Consider the following 23,100-nt stretch of genomic DNA (forward strand, 5'->3'; position numbering starts at 1 on the left):
ACTAGAGACGAGGGGGATTCCCCATCTCCCAGAGGTGGAATGATGTAGTCTCGTCTATTTGAGCACATGACAAATCATGACAGTGAAATTTGACATCATCACGGTAATTATAGCCAGACATGATGCGCTACCTCACAACACGGGTTTGAATGGCCCTTATTTGATTTGTATTTACCTTGTTGGGTATTTATTTTTTAGGTTATTCAACCCAACCCAGCCAGCGTCATCTCCTCAGCCGGCCAGTAGCGCAGGACGAGTGGTTGACAGCTGCCGCGTCGGAGCCGAGTTTACCATATATGGGCATAGCGAGACATACCGAGAGCGCCGCTCGCTTCCGGGTTTGTAAGACAGGGGAGTCCGCAGTCAGGGAGCTTCACTGTGTCATTCATCCGGAGGAGTTGGGAATTAGAACAACAGCAACATGTCCTGTGAATTGAGTAAGTTTAATCGTTTGTGTTATTATTTAGCAAATATTACGCAACGGAGCACTTACTTTGAACGGTATCGCGGAAGAGCCAACTAGCCAGCTAGCGTGCTAGCCTTGACGTTAACCTCGCCCATAGACACGGTCTGGACGTGGAAAGGCTCAACGCTGGCGTTTGTTGGCGTCAACTTTGTGAAATTCCACATACTGTTGTTTTCGTCGAATTGATTTTGAAATACCTTCTCGCTACAGGTGTAATAATGTCAGACGAGTTGTGTGTGTGTCGGGCTAGTCAGACAGACTCGCTAGTTACTTGTGAGAGGATATGAGCTTTATGTATCGCAGGCAATGCATTGTTATGACATGTCCAGACAGAGTGTCTGATCGTTTAGCTCGAAGTGGGGGGTTAACCTGCATTCTGCGCCTCCCCACAAAATAAATAAAATAAAAGTACAGGGTTTCATTTTATGTACACCATGTTGTTGCTGCACTATAATGTCACCTGTCATTCTTCTTGTGTGTGCATGTAGAACACGTATTCGCCAGCCTCCCGCAGATGGAGAGGGGGGTCGCCAAAGTCATCGGCGGGGATCCCAAAGGCAACAACTTCCTCTACACCAACGGGAAGAGCGTCATCATCAGAAACATTGATGTAAATTGGGAATAACTTTTGAAACTGCTAGATCCACAAAGAATGGATTGCACGGAGCAAGTTGCACCCTTACTTACAATTCATGATGAATTGAAAATGGGGGACCCTGATGTAAACAAGACGAAAGGGTTTCTCTGGTCTGCATCCCCTTAACCCTTTGATCGCCATGCTTAAATTCATAATTTACCATCCTCCGCTAGCCCTATTTAATATGGAGAAGTTCCCCTTCTTTGCAGGGCTATAACTTTTTAAATTTATTGCTAAATTGACATTACTATGGCCCATTCAACGTCCTATATCTATTGTTCAGGGTGTAGCAACGTTATACTTTTTCATTCACATATTCATACTAAAATACAGTCTAAAGTATAAGTATGTTTTTATCGAGGGCGGCTACGTGGCGTAGTGGGCAAGGCACTCGCCACGAAATGTTGGAGACGCTGGGCTCGTCAGTTCGAGCCCAGCGCTCCACATTTGCTTTCAGTTTAGCTGGTCGTCCGTACTAATACACATTGGCCGTATTAGGGGGTGGGAAACTGATGGGTGGGGATCGGGCGTTGTGGACAGCGACTCCTACAGGTCGGTTGGTGCGCCTGCGCAGTAGAATCAGGAAGTGTCGGGGGCAGCGTGAGCCTCCCACGCGTTACTCTTCGCCACTGAGAGATCGAGCTGCGCAGGTGAAAAGATGCAACTGCTGTTACCTCAAGTACCGGAGGGGACTTGTGCTATGTATGACTTAGTCCACATTGCAGCCGGCTTGTGGGAGGCAAGAAACAGCGTCCGTGACAGGGGAGGGTTGAATTGGATGATACGAAATTGGGATGGGAGAAAATATAGAAAATGGGAGAAAAAGTGGATAAAAAAAAGTGTTTTTATCGTTTTCTGCAGCTTTCTCCAGAACGTGATTTATAGCCCCAAATGCATTATATTGATGATCAAATACAGTTTGATAGCAATCTGCGCGAGATAAAAAATGTCAAATGGACGTGCTTCTAGAAGTTACTACTTATGATCTGATGTTGACCGGATGGGGGGGGGGGGTCGTTTATAATTCCGTGGCCAACGTTATATGATTCATCTAGTGTGGGTGATATGATCATTAGAGCAGTTAGTATCGAACACGTTAGAAAAGAACGTTGAATCTTACCGTAGCTTCCTCGTAGCGTTGGGCGATGAGCGTGGAACAGACATTTTCCTATTATGGGATGTAGAAATATGCGATCCATTTCCAGGTTGTATAATAGTATATACGTCCAAATCATGTTGTTTATCGAGTTATTTGCAACCGATCGATGTCCAGTGTATCAAGATGGAGTCCCGCTAACGATAGCGAGTGCCCGGACGAAATATGGGCGAGCACCACTTCCGGCGCATCACTTCCTGTTTGGGCGATCCACCGATCGGCCACCAGATGGCGCTCTTGAACCGTTGGAGAGTTGAGAGGGGATCAACAGGAGATCTCAGGTCTCCGGGGGAGAAATATGATTTCGATCACATATTTTTGAAATATTGATATCAAAGACGTGGTACGGCGTCTTTGGCAGAATGAGCATGGCGGGGAAAGACGTCCTACTGCGTTTTTGGCGATTAAAGGGTTAACAATTGTGTGTATTGAGCCGTACTGTATTGTACCCATTCTGCAATCTGTTAATAACATTTTCATTCAATCACAGTGCAGATTGATTGATTGAATGATAATTTTATTAACAGATTGCAGAATGGGTACAATACACAGTACGGCTCAATACACACAATTGTTAACCCTTTTAATCGCCAAGGACGCCGTAACACGTCATTCCCCGCCATGCTTAATCTGCCAATGACGCCGTAACACGTCATTAAGATCAATATTTCAAAAATCTGTGATGGCAATCATATTTCTCCCGCGGAGACTTGAGATCTACTGTTCAACGGTTCAAGAGCGCCAGCTGGTGGCCGATCGGCGGATCGCCCAAACAGCAAACCGGAAACGGAAACTGGTGCTCATCCAAATTCGGTCCGACCACTCGCTATAGCTCCCGGGACTCGAGCTCGACACAATGGATGGCGATCCGTTACCAATAACTCGATAAACAACATGATTTGGACGTATATACTATTATACAACCTGGAGATGGATCGCATATTTCAACATCCCATAATAGCAATCTTTTTGCTCATCGCCCAACGGCCCGAGGAGACTGGGGTAAGTTTCAGCGTTTATTTTTACCGTGTTCGATACAAACTGATCTGATGATCATATCACCGACACTACATGAATCATCTAACGTTGGCCACGGAATTATAAACGACCCCCCCCCCCCCCATCCGGTCAACATCAGATGATAAGTAGTAACTTCTAGAAGCACGTCCATTTGAAAATTTTTATCTGGCGCCGATCGCTATCAAACTGTATTTGATCATATGCATTTAGGGCTATAAATCACGTTCTGCAGAATGCTGCAGAAAACGATAAAAACATATTTATACTTTAGGCCGTATTTTAGTATGAATATGTGAATGAAAAAGTAGAACGTTGCTACATCCTAAACGATAGATAATTGACGTTGAATGGGCCATAGTAATGTCAATTTAGCAATACAATTTAAAAAGTTATAGCCCTGCAAAGAAGGGGAACTTCTCCATAGACAAATAGAGCTGGCAGAGGATGGTATAAGGATGTACATAAGCGTGGCAGAGAAAGGGTTAAGGGGATGCAGACCAGAGAAATACTTTCGTCTTGTTTACATCAGGGTCCCCCATTTTCAATTCATCATGAATTGTAAGTAAGGGTGCAACTTGCTCCGTGCAATCCATTCTTTGTGGATCTAGCCCTGAGCTTGACTTTCTAATTGTGAACATTCGTGGGTTGGGATTTTGTGGTGTCTTCCAACGACCTGTGTTTCTTATCTTCTGGCAGAATCCGGCTATCGCGGACATTTACACAGAGCATCCTCACCAAGTCACTGTGGCCAAGTATTCTCCCAGTGGCTTCTACATTGCTTCTGGCGGTACGTTAACTCCTGTAATAGACACACATTGTTGTTGTGTGAATGTGATACTCCAGATATCAAGTATCCAGGCTCCTTTCAAGAGCATTTGCTCTTGATTACCAATGTGAGTGCAATGTATACATAAACAAGTCATTCTTAACAGTGTAAGACATAATATACGTGGAGGGGGAAAATGGAGCGTGAAATATACACAAGACAATATGGTGCAATAATTCCTGATTCCTGCTGTTCCCTAAATCCATTCAGATGTGTCCGGAAAGATCCGTATCTGGGACACTACCCAGAAGGAGCACATACTGAAGTATGAGTACCAGCCGTTTGGGGGTACGATCAAGGACATTGCCTGGACGGAGGACAGCAAGAGGATGGCTGTGGTGGGGGAGGGCAGAGAGAAGTGAGTCGCCTGGTTCCCGTATTGTAATGTTTCCCATGCAGACTCATTAGTGGTTTCACACCGCAATATTAGACGGCTCCACCTTGAAATAGATGCCCTAAACCAATGAAATTATACACTAAAGGGGCGTCTGGGTTAAGAGGTCTAAGCCCTCACCTACCACTGCAGAGAGACCTGGGTTAAATTCCCAGCAGTGGTACCTTCGTCTTTACGCACATGATTGCCACTGTTAGCTGGGATCTTGTGGAGATGGCGTGAATCGACGATCACAGCCTAGTTAAGGCTTGTTTGTTGCAACCATTCTTCATTGCACACTGATGAAGGCCGGACGGTCGAAAACGTTTTGTGCGTATTAAAACAAACAATATTCCTTGAGTGCGGTCCCTACCCCTTTTTTCTACTTGCGACTTAATATTTTTGGACTACGCACGCACCTGTCTGAGCGCAGTGGTTACCTTCTCTACTTCCAACTACTTGCTACATTACCTTTGTATTACACTGTAAAACTCTGTCATGTGTTCTTGCTCAATGGGGGGGTCTGTGTCCAGTCAGGCTTTGTCTGTTGCTTTTTTTGGAAGAGCGTGCGACACCCAGCAGTGTCCTCATAGTGTCTTTTCTCCTGCTCTGGAAAGATGATCGAAACAGGGAACAAGGTGAGGAGAAACGAGCAGTAGGCTTAGGGGAGTTTCTGGATTGTCACAGCGATGTTATGTAGTGCAAGTAATGACCTTAAAAAAATATATATTATCTTTTTATTAATATCTGTAATTGATTACTGTAATTGGAACAAGGAAGTCTGACATTATTTTGTTACAGGAAAAAATTATGTGGTAACAGTGCATTCTCATGTCCTCGCCTGTGGGGAACACTGGACTGGAGAGAAGCTACTCGAGTTGTTTTCATAGGTAGTCGAATGATGGAAGCGGTCAACTTCTCATTCATCTCAAGTGTAGGGCCATATGTATAAATATATCACCATATTTGTCTTACGTTTTGATGGTGTAACGTTATTTGGCTGTATTTCATTTTCCAGTATGAATTGTAATATTCGTATGTAGTTATCTTGTAATACAATTCTCACTGTGCCATTTCATTAACTTTTTTTAATACTACTGCAAGGAACCATTATTTTGATTGATTTTATGTATATTCCTTACAATGGGTATATACCGTTGGTGACGGTGTAGTAAAAATCCATACCATTGCATGGATCCATGACGGTATAGAGAGTACAGTGCACATTAATCAACATCTTCAGTTTCCACATCAATGTAAATGTGCCAGAGTTAGCTAATGAGCTGGTATTCATCTGTAGTCCCTGCGTACATGCATGTCTTTATGGTGTGGGAGGAAACCCACGTGCACACAGGGAGAACATGCAAACTCCACACAGAAAGGCCCCCTGCTGGGGTTTGAACCAGGACCTTCTTGCTGTGAGGCAGCAGTGCTAACCACTGAGCCACCGTGCCGCCCTATACCTTCATATTCTGTATCTATTTTGGGCACATCAAGTTCAAGCCCCATTGTTTGCTTTAGATGACAATATTTTATGAATGCACTCTCTGTGGTGCAGTGATGGTGAGCATTGTGGTGGTAGTGCACTCTCTGTGGTGCAGTGATGGTGAGCATTGTGGTGGTAGTGCGCTCTCTGTGGTGCAGTGATGGTGAGCATTGTGGTGGTAGTGCGCTCTCTGTTGTGCAGTGATGGTGAGCATTGTGGTGGTAGTGCGCTCTCTGTGGTGCAGTGATGGTGAGCATATGTATATATATTTCTAACTAAGAACTGAACATTTACATTATCCCTCAAATGGAAAATATCCTTGCAACAGGGTTCATAGAAAATCTGGTCTTATTGTGAGAGTTGGGTCTCATTTGTTTACTATAATTATACCAAGGTATCGCACAGCTAATCTGACAATGATATATGATATATTATGGTGACAACTGACGACGTTTGACTGCTTTTGGATTTACATGACTTTGTTGCCTGGCGGTGCAGTTCATTGCTGTGGTTTGTGGCCTTGGTGTTCTCGGATCGTATTGACCCTTGGTTTGGATCATACGATATAGCTGATTTTGTCCTGCAGGAGTTGTTTAAAGGTCTAGAGTACTGTGGCTTCTCTCTTGGTTGCTCTCCATCGTCTTGTCTTCTAGCATGTCTTCTAATTGTCTGCTCAGACAAGAAGAACGTGATATGAACCTGGCTTAGCCTCACCTTTTTCTGCACGTGTTTCACTGTTTGACTTGAATATACTGTGCAAAACTGTAGCGAAGACATGCAATCACACGTTCAATCTCGACCGAAGCATGGTCAACATTTGCATAAACGGGACTATTTCGAGATGTATCCTATTCAATATTTATAGGCTACAGAGCATGTCGTCTATTTCATATTCCTTGGGTTCGAGCAGCAGGCAAATTTCAGTTTGAATGTAGTAGAAGTTTCCTCATGTGTCTGTTATGTGTTGCCCCTCTGCTTGCTCTGCTTGGTTAAGTGATGAGATTATCTTTGAACCAGTCACTCGGTACACTTGGGCTACGTTCACACTGCACTGCAGCTGAAAATTGGCCCAAATCCGATTTTTCTTTTTTGCTCATGTCTGACTCTGAGCTGATTCTTTCATGACTGTGTGAACGGCACAAATTACATGGAATCTGATCTTTTCTATTCTGATTTGAGACGGTGAGGTGTTTACCTTATGGGGTGTACACTGTACAAGCAAAACTTGAGGGTACGCATCATAACTGGTGTGTGTTTGAAAGCATATTGAAAGAAGAAACGTCTCTTTCACCTCCTCCTCGCTCCCATTATCATCTGCTCATGATTTAGTCAACCTCCACTGCACATCAACATATATAAATTAAACCATAAACTGACTTCAGTGTCCCATGTATAAATCCATCTTTGTTATTGTTTATTTGTGCATGTGGGTCTGTTCAGGAGAGTGACCACTTCACACTGGAATCTGATCTTGGCCAAATTCTTTAATGTAAACAGCCAAATAGAAAAAAATCTGATCTGAGCAATAAATAAAAATTGAGCACTGAGGCCTGCAGTGTGAATGTAGCCTTGGATTTAGAGCACATACCTTATGGCTCAAACGGTTGCTAAAATTGCAGCTCGCCACACTGACGCCCTGCAGCTTTTTTTAAACTCATGCACGTTACATTGTGTGTTTTGTTTTAACCCATGCAAGGTGTTACATCATGTGTTTGTTTTAACCCATGCAAGGTGTTACATCATGCGTTTGTTTTAACCCATGCAAGGTGTTGCATCGTGTTTGTTTTAACCCAAGCCATGCAAGGTGTTACATTGTGTGTTTGTTTTAACCCATGCAAGGTGTTACATGGTGTGTTTGTTTTAACCCATGCAAGGTGTTTGTTTTAACCCATGCAAGGTGTTACATTGTGTGTTTTGTTTGAACCCATGCAAGGTGTTTGTTTTAACCCATGCAAGGTGTTACATTGTGTGTTTTGTTTGAACCCATGCAAGGTGTTTGTTTTAACCCATGCAAGGTGTTACATTTTGTGTTTTGTTTGAACCCATGCCAGATGTTACATGGTGTGTTTGAACCCATGCCAGGTGTTACATTGTGTGTTTTCGTGCCTCTCAGGTATGCGGCTGTGTTCCTGTGGGACACCGGCTCCTCGGTGGGGGAACTCTCGGGCCACAGCAAGGTCATCAACAGCGTGGACATCAAGCAGACCCGCCCCTATCGCCTGGTCACCGGCAGTGACGACAACACCGCCTCCTTCTTCGAAGGGCCCCCCTTCAAGTTCAAGTTCACACTAACCGTGAGTTTACACACGTTTTCTTTTCTTTCTTTTTTTTTATATCCAAAAGCGATTCGAACAAGTAGCAGAGTTCAACTAGGCCAACGCTCTATGGCGAATGAAGTGTTTAACAGGGGAATCGTGGGTCTTGGGTCTTTGGGAGACTAATAATGAAAAACAAGGCACGCAACAGTTGAATTAGTTAAGAGAGAGGGAGAAGAGCAGGAGTGAAAGTTTGAGGGAACTAGAGGGACTTTTTACAGAGAGGAAGTTTGATGCAATGCATATACTGGGTTACAAATTCATAGAACCCCGCCCCCCTCCCCACTGAATAATGTAGATCTATAGTGTACAGCAATGTTCCCGCTTTTTCCAGGCCGCGATCATCCACCCTGTATAGCTTGGACCAGGAGAGGTCCAGTCCCACCGTATGAGAGCTCTATAATTACAATTAATCTGATTTGTATTTCAAGCCTTTCCTCTTTTTTGGCGGGGGAAAGAGGGGGTGGTGGGGGATCAGTTGTCAAAACCCTGAGGCTAGTCATTAACCAGATTAATCAAAGGGCAGCTGTGACCTCTGGTCTTGCTACCTCACTGGATATTTGTCTCCATAGGGATGGGAATTGATAAGATTTTATCGATACGATTCCATTATCGATTCTGCTTATCGATCCGATTCTTTATTGATCCCTGCTACATTTATAATTTAAATAAATAAATTGGAAATGCAACAGAACTAAGCTGGTTAGAATGCAACTTGACATTTAAAAAAATTTAATATTGATCCCAAAAACGATTTACGCCGTTGTTGGCGTTCAATGCATGGCAGGCAATAACGACTTACGCCGTTTTTGGCGACCAATGTGTTAAGGAATCAAATAGTCTGCTCTATGGCTGCATGCTGGCGCTAACGTTATTGTTTTAAAATGCGCAACCGTCGGAAAAACCTGGCAGCGATAAGAGGAATCGATAGTCACGGAGGCATGTGATTCCAGGAATCGGACAATTAGGAACCGGCTCCCAACGGGAACCGGTTTTCGATTCCCATCCTTACTCCCCTATAACAACGTTTCTATTGCTGTCACTTGCTACGTCCTCATTGGTCTGTGGCACAATTGGAGTCTTTAAGAAATTAATTTCTCCTCTCGTATTATTTTGGTTGCCCCAAACAATAGCTTAGTTCACACCTAGCTGAGAGGCCAAAGGCTACAGCCCCTGCACTTGTCTATACTTAGGCCATGGTTAGACTGGTGTTTTTGTGGCGTTTCTTTATACGTTTTTGAATACGTTTCATGTCCCTATTACACAGAAATGCGTTTTTTGGCGTTTCTTTGTGGATACGGCTGAAACGCTAAATTGTGTTTGCGTTTTGGAGAACCGCTAAAAAACGCGCCGACAACAGCGTGTAGTCTGCATGAGCCGTTGTTGCGAAAACGCCCATGCGCAGTAGATACCATCTGCGTGCCCTTCCGGTGACAACAGAGTGTGTGTGTGTGTGTGTTTGGGACAGAGGCAGAGCTGTCCCAAATAGCTGCAGCTACCATGTGTTGTCAAGTTATTGTTATAAGGATCCCAGTCCAAGCTACAACAGTCTGCATTCCCTTAACAATTGTTTGTATTGAGCCGTATTGTATTGTACCCATATGCAATATGTTAAATAAAGTTTACATCCATTCATTCTGCTAGCATTACCGATTGCATGAGCAGCTGGCTAACGTGAGCTATCGGATCCTGTAACTGAGGGGCACAATTCCCTGACTGTATTGAGAGTATGGTATTATTAAACCACTACTTAGTTATGTACTTTAATTACTGGCCATACAGTACACGGTATATATGGTGAACACCCACACAAGAATACAACAATGACACCTAAAGTTCTAGTGAGAGGGATTTATTTATTATAGCAACGATAGGTTACAGAATGAGAATTATTGAGTTGCGCTTATATGGCGAAGAACACTTAAGTAGGTCAAGAGCGTAAGTCCATGAGCATAGTACGATGGGTATAATTGAATACCACCTGTAGCATAAGAATTATATAAGGTACAATGGTAGTCAGCTGGAGATACTAAGGGGGGTTCCCTCCGGTTGTAAGCCAGCAGGGGAGAGGAATGTTCGGATGCAAAAGTCTGGATCAACAAGGAATCAATAAGCTCCAGCTACGGGAGGCGGTACATATACTCCCCTCGATCAGTAGGCGCGACAGCATGGATGAAAGCCAGCCAGCCTCTTCCTAGAGACGGGCTCGAGTGATGCTCCTCACGGGTAGATCCCACACAGCAGTGGGGTAGACGGTTCTCTGCTCCAGCAGCCACAGTACCAAAAGCAATATAATCCAGCCGGAAAAGGCTCTGCATTCACCGGTGTAGATTCTCCTGTGCACGGCACTTCACATTTAACTAGGTCGAACTTGACGTTATTTCACTAAGCTCTGACACTTTTACTATCCTATTCGCACGTGGTTCTAAGTGCTCTATTTAGACGCAAGGTTGCTCACTTCACTTGGTCGTTGACTCGTGGTGAAGGCTTTAACGTTTGATAAGACGATACATTACTTTGAACGAATGATGAACTGAATGAACTGATACTTTGAACGGAGTGAACTAAGTGCTGCTGTATCCACCTGCGCCGTATTTATACGTAAGGTGAATTATCTAGTGCCAACCTCAGTTCTGTCTCGTATTACTGCGCAAACCTGGGCATGTTGAGACATGTCTTAGCGGTGGCTTTGAACTAGACATTAGGGGTATGGCCGTTGGCGCCTGGGGGGTCGCTGTCCAATAGGAGAACGAATATTATGGTCTGGTTTGTACCTAGGTAAAGGGATATTCCGTGTATATGTACAAAGAATATACAAGGGATATCAAACAATATACAAATATTATACAATATATCTCAAGCAATAAATATATATATTCGGTTTAATCTGACCCTTTGTAACAGCCGCCTCCTAATTAGTCCGCACCTAATTAGATAAGCAGAGACAGATTAACCGTCTTGTCAACTACTCAATGTCCGTTGTGAGGAGTAGGGCAATTCACAAAGTCAGTGGGTCATGGTCGTCATCAAGGGAGTCAGGTAGCCTTGGCAACTCTATCAGCCTCGCCACGGGTCGGGTGTATGTCCGTCCCTGGATAAGAACTTCGGCCGCTCTGACCTTTCCGTCGGCACCGGTGATCACTTTGCTTACGCGGCCGGCCGGCCACATAGCTCGGGGTAGTGACTGGTCTATGATCATGACGATTGTGTCCACTTTTAAGTTGTCCCTGTCCTTGAACCGCTTCTGACGGGCTGGACAGGATGGTAGGGGGGTTAGGAGGAAGCGGGCCTGAGACTGCTTTGATCTGTGCTTGGCTGTGCCTCCACCTCCTCCGTCTGTTTCTCTTGTTTGGTCTGTACCCCGTCTGAGGAGGGGCCGGTTCCGGCCACCCCATCAAGGAGTCGCTTGTGGTGCTGGGTTCGAGGTCAGCTACGTCTGGAGCGCAGCTGAGGGGGGTGGAGTTCGGAACTCCCTCTTGTGCCCACGGTTCTCTCACAGGCCTCTCGCCTAATGTCAATAGCCTCTCAACGGGCTGTATGGGAGAGTGGCCGGTGTCGCTCACCTTGTGTGTAGGCAGCGTGTAGACGTGGGTTGACTGTCAAGTCCGTAGAGGGGGCCCTGGAGCGTCCACCCCAGTCGGGTCTGAACCGCGACTGGGCATCCTTTGGGTCCGATGTGGGTCGCCTCAATTGGGAGAATGAGGTCCGCGTGGTCAGAGCCGATGAGCAGGGTCGGTGTGGCGCCGTCGATAAGCGGTATAGGTAGTCTGCGTAGGTGCACGTACTTCGCCATCAGCTGTGGGATGGGGTAGGTGTACTGTGACAGGCCTATGTCGTGGCTGGTGAAGACGTTGGTAATACTATACTGCTTCTCGGGCTGATCCACCGCTGCTATCTTGAAGGAGACATTTTCACCCTTTATGGTCTTCTGGTCTCTTCTGATGGTACGTATTGTCATTGTTCCTTTGGCACCCCGCAGGCCCAACTGGGCTGCGGCGGAAGCGAGGAGGAGAGTCTTTTCAGACCCATCGTCTAGGACGGCGTAAGTGTCCAGGACCTTGTCCTCGTAGCTCAGGAGCACTCTGACCACTTTGATGAGCACTCGGGGGGGTCCCGCTATGCTGGTCTATATGGAGCACTCCTGTTGGTCGGTTGCCTTGGATCTTCCGGAGTGGTGCCGACTCGCGGTCGTCCGAGTAGCACCGTGACTCCCAGTGTCTGCTGTAGCAGTCGGGACACCAGGGGGCGGTCTGGTGGATCTTCGGTACTGGTGCCACCGCCTCGGCCTGGTACATTACCGTGACGGGCCCACTTTGTTGTCCTGGCGGACGCCTGTTGATGTCATGCAGGACCTCCAAGTGGGCGCCGCCGCACCTTCTGCACTTCTTCTTCAAACGGCACTCAGCTGCCATATGGCTGCGTGCGCAGCGGAAGCAGCGGCGGTGGTCTTTGATCCACTGACTCACCTCGTCCGTGGTCAGCTTCTTGAAAGTGTCACATTGATACAGCCGATGTTCCCCTTCACAGTACTGGCATTCAATCTTCCACTCCTCTTTCGTCGAGGGGGTGTTGTGGTTCTTGTGCTGCGGTACTGATTCGGCTTGGTGCATAACGGTCACCGACCGGCGGTTATCATTTGATCCCCGAGGTCCTGGTCTTGGGCTTGGTCCACTCCACACGAACGTGTCCAGTCGTAGGCTGCTGACCTCCCTGGCGAGGAACTCGGATAGGTCTAGGAGGGATGCCTCTGGGCCGTTGGGGTCGCGGTGGTCTCTCTGCCGCCGAAAGCGCTCTTGTCGGGCGGGAGGGAGCTTCTCTAATATCCTTTCTACATTAGAGTTAGCATACAGTTCATATATCCCTTTCTCCTTTTGGGACCCCAGCATCCCTACCAGGGACTGTACCTTGATAGAGAGGTCATCCAGTGCTCTATTGTCTCTGGCTGGGGGGAGGCGGTCGATATCTCTTATTTCCTGTATCACGTAGTCCCATATGCGTCCATAACGCTGGTCGAGGGCTACTAGAGCCGCGGTGTATGGGGTACTTGAGTTGGAATATGCCAGCGCTATATTATGCGCTCTGGGCACCTTCAGGTGCTTGAGGAGGATAGCATATTTGTACGTCTCATCAGGGACGTCGGACATCATAGTCTCTAAGCACATCCGTAGTTCCGTGTACTGTGCTCTGTCCTCGCGCGTAAAGTCTGGGAACGTCGGTGTGCCAAGGTACGATGCCATGGATGGCTGGCACATCGGTGAGCGTTGGGGAAGAGGCCTCCTGGGCGAGTCTCCCCGTACGTGTTGTCGTGGGTTGGTACTTGGTGGGTACCAGGGGCCGGGTACCCAGGTGCTGTTCCTCGGTGCTGACGGTGCGTCAAACTCACCCGTGAGTTGAGTCGGGGGTCTGTAGCGCAGTGACTCGGGGCTGACGTCTGGGCTGTACTGGGCCTCCTGGTCCAGAGTACGTTGCTGCTGGTCGGGGCTGTACTGGGCCTCCTGGTTCAGAGTACGTTGCTGCTGGTCGGCTTGACATTCCTCCTCTTCCTCTTCCTCTTCCTCTGCTAGGTCCTGGAGTCTTCTAGTCAGTCTCTCGGCGACGTGGGCCGGTTCTTCCCGGTTGCTGGGTCTCGTATGGACCGGCCGGGGAGGGGGTTCGGAGACGCAGACAGGATCCTCCTGTTGGCGGGGTCGCGGGTCGCTTGGTCGGGTAGGGGAATGTGCCCTAGACCCTTGTCGTGATGATCTCCGGGAGCTCCGTGCGGAGAGAGGGGGTGTCGCCATGGCAATCAATTGTTCTACCATCTGCGCCTGCAGCCGGTCGCGCTCTGCTTCGCGCTGGGTATGGGCGGCGTCGCGCTGTGCATTGGCGGCGTCGCGCTGTGCTTCGCGCTGGGTATTGGCGGCGTCGCGCTGTGCGTTGGCGGCGTCGCGCTGTGCATTGGCGCTGGCATGGGCGGCGTCGCGCTGTGCATTGGCGGCGTCGCGCTGTGCATTGGCGGTGGCGCGCTGTGCCTCGGCGCGGCCTCTTTCAATGTTCTCTTCCGTCTGAAGGCGTCTGGTCTCCAGTCTTATGCGGTCGTCTTCACTCCTTTGTTGCGCCTGGAAGCGCTCTCGCTCGGTTGCAGCGTGTTCTCGTTCACTAAGGGCTTGCGCTTGGAGTTGCGCGTGAAGGCGCTCTCGTTGGTCTGCAGCTTGTTCGCGCTCGCTCGTCTGTTGAGCCTGGAGGCGTTCTCTTTCCATGGTAGAATGTTCGCGCTCACTTAGTTGTTGCGCTTGAAGTCGATCGCCGTCTGTGGAGGCTGCCAGGGTGGCGATGAATGCCTGCGCCAGCATCTTGTCCGCTTCGCTGGGGGAAGACACTGACGGAGGTGATCGGCTTCTGGCAGTGCTCGTTGGAGATCTGTTCTCTGGGCGCGCCTCGAGGTCCGTCTCCTGGGCGCGCTTCTCTTCTGGTAGTGGGTCGGGTTCTGTCCCTGGAGCGCTTTCTTTATCCTGGAGCTCTCCGGGGACCGTCCCGTTGACGTTGTCTGGGGGTATAGTCATGTCATGTCCCCCCTGGTCTCCCCCGTGGGCTTGGTCAGTTACGTTAGAACCCACTGGGTTCTCTACTGGCAGGGTCGCCTGGTCGGTAGGTTTTGACATGCTTTGACTATCAGCTTTATTTATTTTATCCGTATTTAACGTCTTTATAAAGCTAGGTATTAGACTGACAGCGTATGCCTCTAGATAGGGAGGTGGCTGACGTCTGCGCTGCGGGCGTTCTAGCTCGGGAGAGCTGCTTGGGGAGTGTTCACCGCTGGCCATGGTTAATATCAATATTATATTAGATATTACACTGATACCCTCCGGCTCGAAGGACCAATTGTAACTGAGGGGTACAATTCCCTGACTGTATTGAGAGTATGGTATTATTAAACCACTACTTAGTTATGTACTTTAATTACTGGCCATACAGTACACGGTATATATGGTGAACACCCACACAAGAATACAACAATGACACCTAAAGTTCTAGTGAGAGGGATTTATTATTATAGCAACGATAGGTTACAGAATGAGAATTATTGAGTTGCGCTTATATGGCGAAGAACACTTAAGTAGGTCAAGAGCGTAAGTCCATGAGCATAGTACGATGGGTATAATTGAATACCACCTGTAGCATAAGAATTATATAAGGTACAATGGTAGTCAGCTGGAGATACTAAGGGGGGTTCCCTCCGGTTGTAAGCCAGCAGGGGAGAGGAATGTTCGGATGCAAAAGTCTGGATCAACGAGGAATCAATAAGCTCCAGCTACGGGAGGCGGTACATATACTCCCCTCGATCAGTAGGCGCGACAGCATGGATGAAAGCCAGCCAGCCTCTTCCTAGAGACGGGCTCGAGTGATGCTCCTCACGGGTAGATCCCACACAGCAGTGGGGTAGACGGTTCTCTGCTCCAGCAGCCACAGTACCAAAAGAAATATAATCCAGCCGGAAAAGGCTCTGCATTCACCGGTGTAGATTCTCCTGTGCACGGCACTTCACATTTAAATAGGTCGTACTTGACGTTATTTCACTAAGCTCTGACACTTTTACTATCCTATTCGCACGCGGTTCTAAGTCCTCTATTTAGACGCAAGGTTGCTCACTTCACTTGGTCGTTGACTCGTGGTGAAGGCTTTAACGTTTGATAAGACGATACGTTACTTTGAACGAATGATGAACTGAATGAACTGATACTTTGAACGGAGTGAACTAAGTGCTGCTGTATCCACCTGCGCCGTATTTATACGTAAGGTGAATTATCTAGTGCCAACCTCAGTTCTGTCTCGTATTACTGCGCAAACCTGGGCATGTTGAGACATGTCTTAGCGGTGGCTTTGAACTAGACATTGGGGGTATGGCCGTTGGTGCCTGGGGGGTCGCTGTCCAATAGGAGAACGAATATTATGGTCTGGTTTGTACCTAGGTAAAGGGATATTCCGTGTATATGTACAAAGAATATACAAGGGATATCAAACGATATACAAATATTATACAATATATCTCAAGCAATAAATATATTCGGTTTAATCTGACCCTTTGTAACGGATCCTGTTAGCTCAAAGCTCCTCTTTCAACTTAACAAGCATTAAACAAAATGGCCCAGTCATCTATTCACCTTTGTTTAATACACACAGCGTTGTCTCTAATGTTATCTAACTACTGATAGCTCTCGATATCATCAGTTTGGTGCTGGCTAAATAGCGTGAGCTAACGTTAGCTTCTAGCCACAATGCTATACTGTTATAATGGCATACTCCATTGACGTTAGCATGCAGCTAACAATGCTACCGATCTTTTTTTAGACTAAACTATCCGCTCTTGGTGGTCACTTGTGTTGATGTTAGTTTTGTTTCATCAACAAATGACAGGCAGAACACACAGTGAATGTATCCGTTTTGTTTATTGCACTTTTATTAGGCTTTGCTGAAAAAGAATTGCTGCATTGAGTAAATAGGCAAGATGGTGGCGCCCATAGGCGTCTGCCTTGTTGACATTTTCTTTGCTGGAGCTACCAGGAAGTGTATTGGCACATTCAAGTTCTTATTGGTTGAAATTGCCTTCATGTTCGCCACCTACTGCCACCTACTGCTTTGGCAGTGTACTACATCAGTGTGCTCAGGTGACAAAAACAAAAAAAAAACGAAAGTGTGACTCGAGGCGCAGGACGTCGCGGCGAAACGCGTATGACAATGAAACGAAAATGAAACGAAAGGTGTAACCGCAGCCTTAAGATCATTGTCTCTGCCTCTTCTTCAGTGTCTCCTAGCTGGCCAGAGGAGAGCACTCCTCTCAGCCAAAGCTCATTTAACCCACATGTCATTTGTATTAAATGTCCCCTATTGTAAAAATGGCATTTTCCAGTGTTTTGCATTGTTTTCAAGCAATGTGGGGTAGTACCAACACTGACGAAATGTGAAATCTGTACCAAGTCCTGTTTCTGCAGTTCAGCTGAGACAAGAACGCCCCCCACTGAAACAAGCCATTCTGAATTGACTCGCTCTGTGACGTGAAGAGGCGCTGATCTGCCACCGCCCGCCCACAACCAACTGTGATTCGAGGAGTTACCATAACGTTGAAAATTATGAGCAAAACGGGCAAGCAGCGAGTGGAAATAATGCGGAAGTGATTTTCACAGCAGAGTTGCCACCTTCAGCTGTTCCACTGTCAGCACTTCCTCAAACGTTTTCGACAGTGTTCCTAATAGTTGGCACTTCCTCAAAAGTTTTCGACAGTGGTCCTAATAGTTTCCTAATGATATCGTGCTCCACAAGCAATGGGCCAGGACAGTGGCAGTTTTTGGGCTACATGCTGTTGTTCAGGAGACTCAGCCGCGGCTGAGATGAGACTTGCTTTACCGGCAGCGCTTCTCTCCTCTAGTCTCTCCCTCTCACAGACACACACACACTCGCCCATACATACATGCACACACACACACACACACACTCGGAGACGGAGCGGGTGTGTGCGCTTTGAAAAGGTTCCTACCTCCATGCTAGCGTATCTGCCAGTGCAGGTGGGTGACTGTCAATTTGTCAAAACAGCCAGTACTTTGGAAGGGGAGAAAGTGGTGCACCAAAGTACTTCATTAAAAATACAAAACAATGCATTTTATTGAAAAAAAACCTTACAGATGTGTTCCATAGACTCGCAGGAATTGTGTAAAATTGCCCAAATAGTGAACAATTGTGGACCTTTAATTGTTTTGACTATTAAACCTATTTTGATCAGAAGATCTGTCTACAATATAATTCAGTCTGGTTTCCACCACAGTATATAATTTTGAGTCCTTCTGATTTGAAGTGTTGGGAAAGGGATGTTGGGTATCTGCAAAGCGGAGGAAGAGTCGACGTCACTGGAGCTGGTTTACGAGGGAGAAAACGTCTATACTGTGGCGAGATCCTGCCATGTCGCTTTCCACTTCTGGTTGAAAAAAAAGTGAAAGTAGCACGAGCCTATACTCCAAATATGGAAGTCGCACTAGCTGCTAGCTATGAGGGGAAGTGCTTTCAGGTTTTGGCTTCTTCTGTGCTTCTTATTTTTAGCACTTCTCTTGTGCTTGTTCTATTCTGCTCCTCCACAGTGTATCCTTGTACGTCTGCTCCACTGCTACATAATTCACATCCCCCATAAATTCTTGGGAGTGCAAAGTAGCTCTCCTCTCTTCAAAAAGTGAAGCAGTTTTTCTCCTTTTTTCGAGCACTTAACTAAATGTATGTATGTTATGTGTTGCCCCCTCTGCTTGGTGACAAGTTTATCTGTGAACCAGTCACTCTGTACACTTGGGCTACGTTCACACTGCAGCCAACAGAGGCACAAATCAGATTTATCATTTGCTCGTATGTGACTGATTATTTCATGACCGTGAACAGCACAAATCACATGGAATCTGATCTTTTCAATTCTGATTTGGGACAGTGGGGTGTTTACCTTATTATTTTGGGGTGATACTTCTGTACAAGCAAAACTTGAGGGCATGCATCATACCCGGTGTGTGTTTTTGAGCACTTAGACTAAATGTCTGCCTCTCACTCAACATTCCTGATTGGATTGTGGAGAGTACAGCGTGCCTGGACTTGGCTTAGCGATGGAGCATCACATATTTCTACTTGCGGTTTTGGGCCTTGCCTACTACACATTCAGTAGAATAAGCATTCTGCTCACTAGTGCAACAAACTCTGACACGGGCCATAGAACAGGCTGTTGAACATGCGTCTGTAGAATCAGACTAAATCAGTCTTGCTTGCTCTCCTTATTTAACTTAAGTTCTTGTGAAGTTCTTGTGTGTGTGTTTTATTGCAACAGAACAACTGAAACAAACTCATACGCTTTTGTCTGATTTTGTAGGTTTTGGCTTTGTTATCACAGGTGTGAGAAACCTTCAACAGCCTAGATTTATAGTTAATCAGCATCTCTTTTTTTGCTCAGTACATCCGCAGTGCATGTTCTGTAATCTCCACTCATTCTTAGCTGACCCTGTTACTATATTTATTAGCTGACTCCTTGTGTTACGATATTTATTAACTGACCCTTTGTGTTACTATATTTATTAACTGCCAATAGGGATGTATCAGTAGTATTGGCAGTGGTAGTAGTCATAATAGTAATCCACTATATATATATTTTTTCTAAAAAATAAACCAGTTCAACACAGGTAACCACTTTTGCTTCATTTCTTTGATGGCTCAAATGTATGCTCTAGTCCAGTGGTTCCCAAACCTCTGCTCGAGACACCCCAGCCGTTCCATGTATTTGTTAAATTCCACCACCAGCACACCTTGATTCAACTAATAAAGGGCTAGTTAAGTTGAATCGGGTGTGCTGGTGGTGGAATTTAACAAATACATTGAACGGCTGGGGTGCTTCGAGGAGAGGATTGGGAAGCACTAGTCTAGTCGATTTTGTGTTTTGAGCACAAAGTTCATCATAGATCTAGCCTCTTTATTTTGCTCTCAAAGTGCACTAGATTGATGCATTTAAATTTAAAATGTACACAGGAGGTTCACCCCCCATAGTCTCTGAAAATCCTGTGGGAAACACTGGTGTTACTATATTTATTAACTGACTCTTTGTGTTACTATATTTATTAACTGACTCCTTGTGTTACTATATTTATTAACAGACTCCTTGCATTATTATATTTATTAACTGACTCCTTGTGTCACTATATTTATTAACTGACTGTTACTATATTTGACTCTTTGTGTTACTATTTATTAACTGACTCTTTGTGTTACTATATCTATTAACTGACTCCTTGCATTACTATATTTATTAACTGACTCCTTGTGTTACTATATTTGTTTTTTATCCACTTTTTCTATTTTTCTCCAATTTCGAGTTTCCAATTCTCCCCTGTCTTGAACGTTGCTCGACTATGCCCCCCACTGGTCGGTTGTAGGGAGGATAGAAGCCTTGCATCACGTGTCCCCTCCAGTACACAAGGAGGCAGCCTGTCACATCTTTTCACCTGCCAGCGCCGACTCTCAGTGGCGAGGTGTAACGCATGGGAGGCTCACACTACCCCCGCTACTTCCTGTCTCTGCTGTGCAGGCGTCCCCCAACCGACCTGTAGGAGTCGCTGTCCACAACGTCCAAATCCCCACCCATCGACTTCCACCCTCTAACTCTGCCAATTGAGTTAGTATGGCGACTGGCCCAAGCCGGAGGCAATGCTGACACCCGGATTTGAGACCGGAGTCTCTTGCATTGGTGACGAGCGCAATCTCCGCTGCACCACCCAGCCGCCTGTGTTATTATATTTAATTTATTAACTGACTCTTTGTTACTATATATCTCATCAGACATGATAAATGGGCCTTCCATTGGGGATGTGCCGTCTTAAATAGCTGGCATGCTTACATGAAAGATGACCCTTAATTCAACCAGAAGCGGCCACACGGTTTCCTTCCTTTCCCCGAGAGTCCGGCAGTAGGTTTATTCCTGTATTTGATTGTGTGCACAGATTAATGCTTCTTGAAGGATAATTATCCCTTTTTCTTTCCCCCCCGTCTCTCCACTGACTGCCACAGGGCCACACAGGGTTTGTCAACTCTGTGCGCTACTCTCCAAACGGAGAGTGCTTTGCCACCGCCAGCGCCGACGGTCAGGTGAGTGTTACGTATTATGTTGTGCCACTGCTTGTCGTAATGGACCCATCTCAAACCCTGCCCCCTTTTCTTGATTTTCCAATCACAACTGTTGCTGAGGGGAAGAATCTAGCCTCAAATCAGCCTCCGTATGTCAAGTTCATTTTAGCTCAAACTTGTTGTTGGTCAAGATAACGTAGCATTAGCTGTGTACTCTGTTCTGTACTCTGGATGTTGGGTGACTCGACTCCCTGGTCCCGAACCATAGTTTGAAAATCACTGCTCTATTCGATTGGTTGACCTTCAGCCTTTGACCTTTCCCTAGAAGTCTAATTGACACAAGTGTGTTGATTTTATCTGTAGAATTCTCTTGAATCAACCTTTTTTTTTCAATTGGGGGGGGGCATTTAAAGATATAATTTAGAAATAATACTACTCATAATGTCCTTCACAAACACTGAAGGCACCTTTCGCCCCTAACTGCTGTTTCCACAGATCCTCTTGTATGATGGAAAGACTGCTGAGAAGATCGGCTCGCTGGGTGGAGAGAAGGCCCACAAAGGAGGAGTCTATGCGGTAAGTTAAAATTTTAAACCTTTATTTAAACTCTAAAGGCAACCGAGGTTTCCCTCATTTCCCGTCACGTCGAGTGTACATACAGAATTAAGCAAACAAAGGCATATAAAGGCGATAAGACGAGGAAGGATAACAATTGATGAAAACATCTACAACTTGATTGACAATGGTTGGAGATCAAAGTTTTAAACTCTGCAATGGAAGGGAGAATCTCGAGCTTTAACGACTGTTGGACTCGGAGAGTACATTTCATGAGATAGAGGGGCATCATAATGAAATGCAGATTCACCCTGTTCTGAGCAAACTAGAGTGACCTTTAACACTTTGAGTGCCACGAGGTGGCGCCAGAGGTAGCGCTTCAATGCCACCATCGGCGCCAATGTTACGCTTAATATCGCCTAATCTATGTTTTAAATTATGGCTATGTGTCTAATCTGCCCGTCGCTTATCATATAATCCTTTTCCAGTCAGTGCTGTCAAGGCAGATTGGTTTTTTATCGCTTCATTTCCGTTTGAGAGCATTTAGAAAAGCACCCGTTTTGAGGTAAAAAAACAGTTCATTCTAGACCATTCTATGATAATCGTCTTTTACTGGAATATTCCAGAACGTTGATATTTGTCTGCCTATTTATGAATCGTTTTCAAATAAACGCTAGATGATCAATATTATACGTGCACGCAAGCACATTCGAGCCGCGCACGGATAATCGCCGTGTTCATTTCCTCTTGGACTTTTACAGTGAAACCGAAAGAGCCCATTTCACAAAACAGCCTATATCTTCATCAAAATTAGTCTGATTATCCTAACACTGATAACATAGATTCCTTACCTGACATCAGATGGTATCCAACTGGTATATTCCAATTCCTGATCACCATTAGAAAAAATCGATAAGTGTATGGATCCAACGTGTGTACAGTGCAGTACATGATTCCGTGGGTCTCAGAGGCTCCAGAATGAACTGTGATAACCCCGGCTGCATCAGTGGACTGGAAAATGTGGAGTACAGGATTTTTTCCCCCATCCATTTTCATTGAGTCCATTCCAAAATCCCTTATGTCATCTGGGAGACGATAGGGGGCGCTTTTTTCCACATCTGATCGCCGGCGGCGCTCTGGTATACTAGGGTAGGCTCGCGTGATGCAATATGATTTCAGATCGCTAAAAAAGAAAAAAAAAAGAATTCAGAGAAATCTCGTGAGTGGCTTTCAACATAACTATCGGAAACCCGAGATATCTCGTGAGTGGCAGTGAAAGTGTTAATGCATGGAATTTGTCTTTTGTATGTGGGGTAAAATAGTTTTAATTGTTTTGCTATTATGACTTAAACTGGGATAAAACAAGGTACAGGGCTCTCTAGGGAGTGAACACACCCAGCTGGGATGGACGTTTCCTCAGTCTTGTTTGTACTGCAGAAACGCACTCAATTAAAGTCTTCCTTTTCAAATTAGGTCCCATGTGATGTAAAAAGGGCCTTTCGGCTGTTTCAAAGTTGTCTTCCTAACATTTGAGCCACATCTTATCTACAGCATTATATTAGTGCCTTTAGTCTATATAAAAAGTGTATAACCTATATTTGTGCCATTCTGGGTCGTATACCAGGGTTGGGCAACCTTTCTGGGCATGAAATCT

General features: G+C 45.9%; 1 protein-coding gene across 1 annotated transcript in view; it reads left to right on the top strand.

Moving 5' to 3' along the window:
* Positions 1–303: 303 nt before the first annotated feature.
* The window catches only part of wdr1 (WD repeat domain 1), a 37,914-nt gene continuing 15,117 nt past the window's right edge, over positions 304–23,100 (top strand). Inside the window, exons 1-7 of the mRNA XM_084317181.1 lie at positions 304–437; positions 955–1,076; positions 3,976–4,066; positions 4,316–4,463; positions 8,078–8,258; positions 20,835–20,912; positions 21,387–21,467. Coding sequence (XP_084173307.1) covers positions 422–437; positions 955–1,076; positions 3,976–4,066; positions 4,316–4,463; positions 8,078–8,258; positions 20,835–20,912; positions 21,387–21,467 — 717 coding nt within the window. The 5' untranslated portion in view covers positions 304–421. The remainder of the gene's footprint in view (positions 438–954; positions 1,077–3,975; positions 4,067–4,315; positions 4,464–8,077; positions 8,259–20,834; positions 20,913–21,386; positions 21,468–23,100) is intronic.

Source organism: Notolepis coatsorum, assembly GCF_963971535.1.
Source record: "Notolepis coatsorum genome assembly, chromosome: 6".
Taxonomy (NCBI): Eukaryota; Metazoa; Chordata; class Actinopteri; order Aulopiformes; family Paralepididae; genus Notolepis; species Notolepis coatsorum.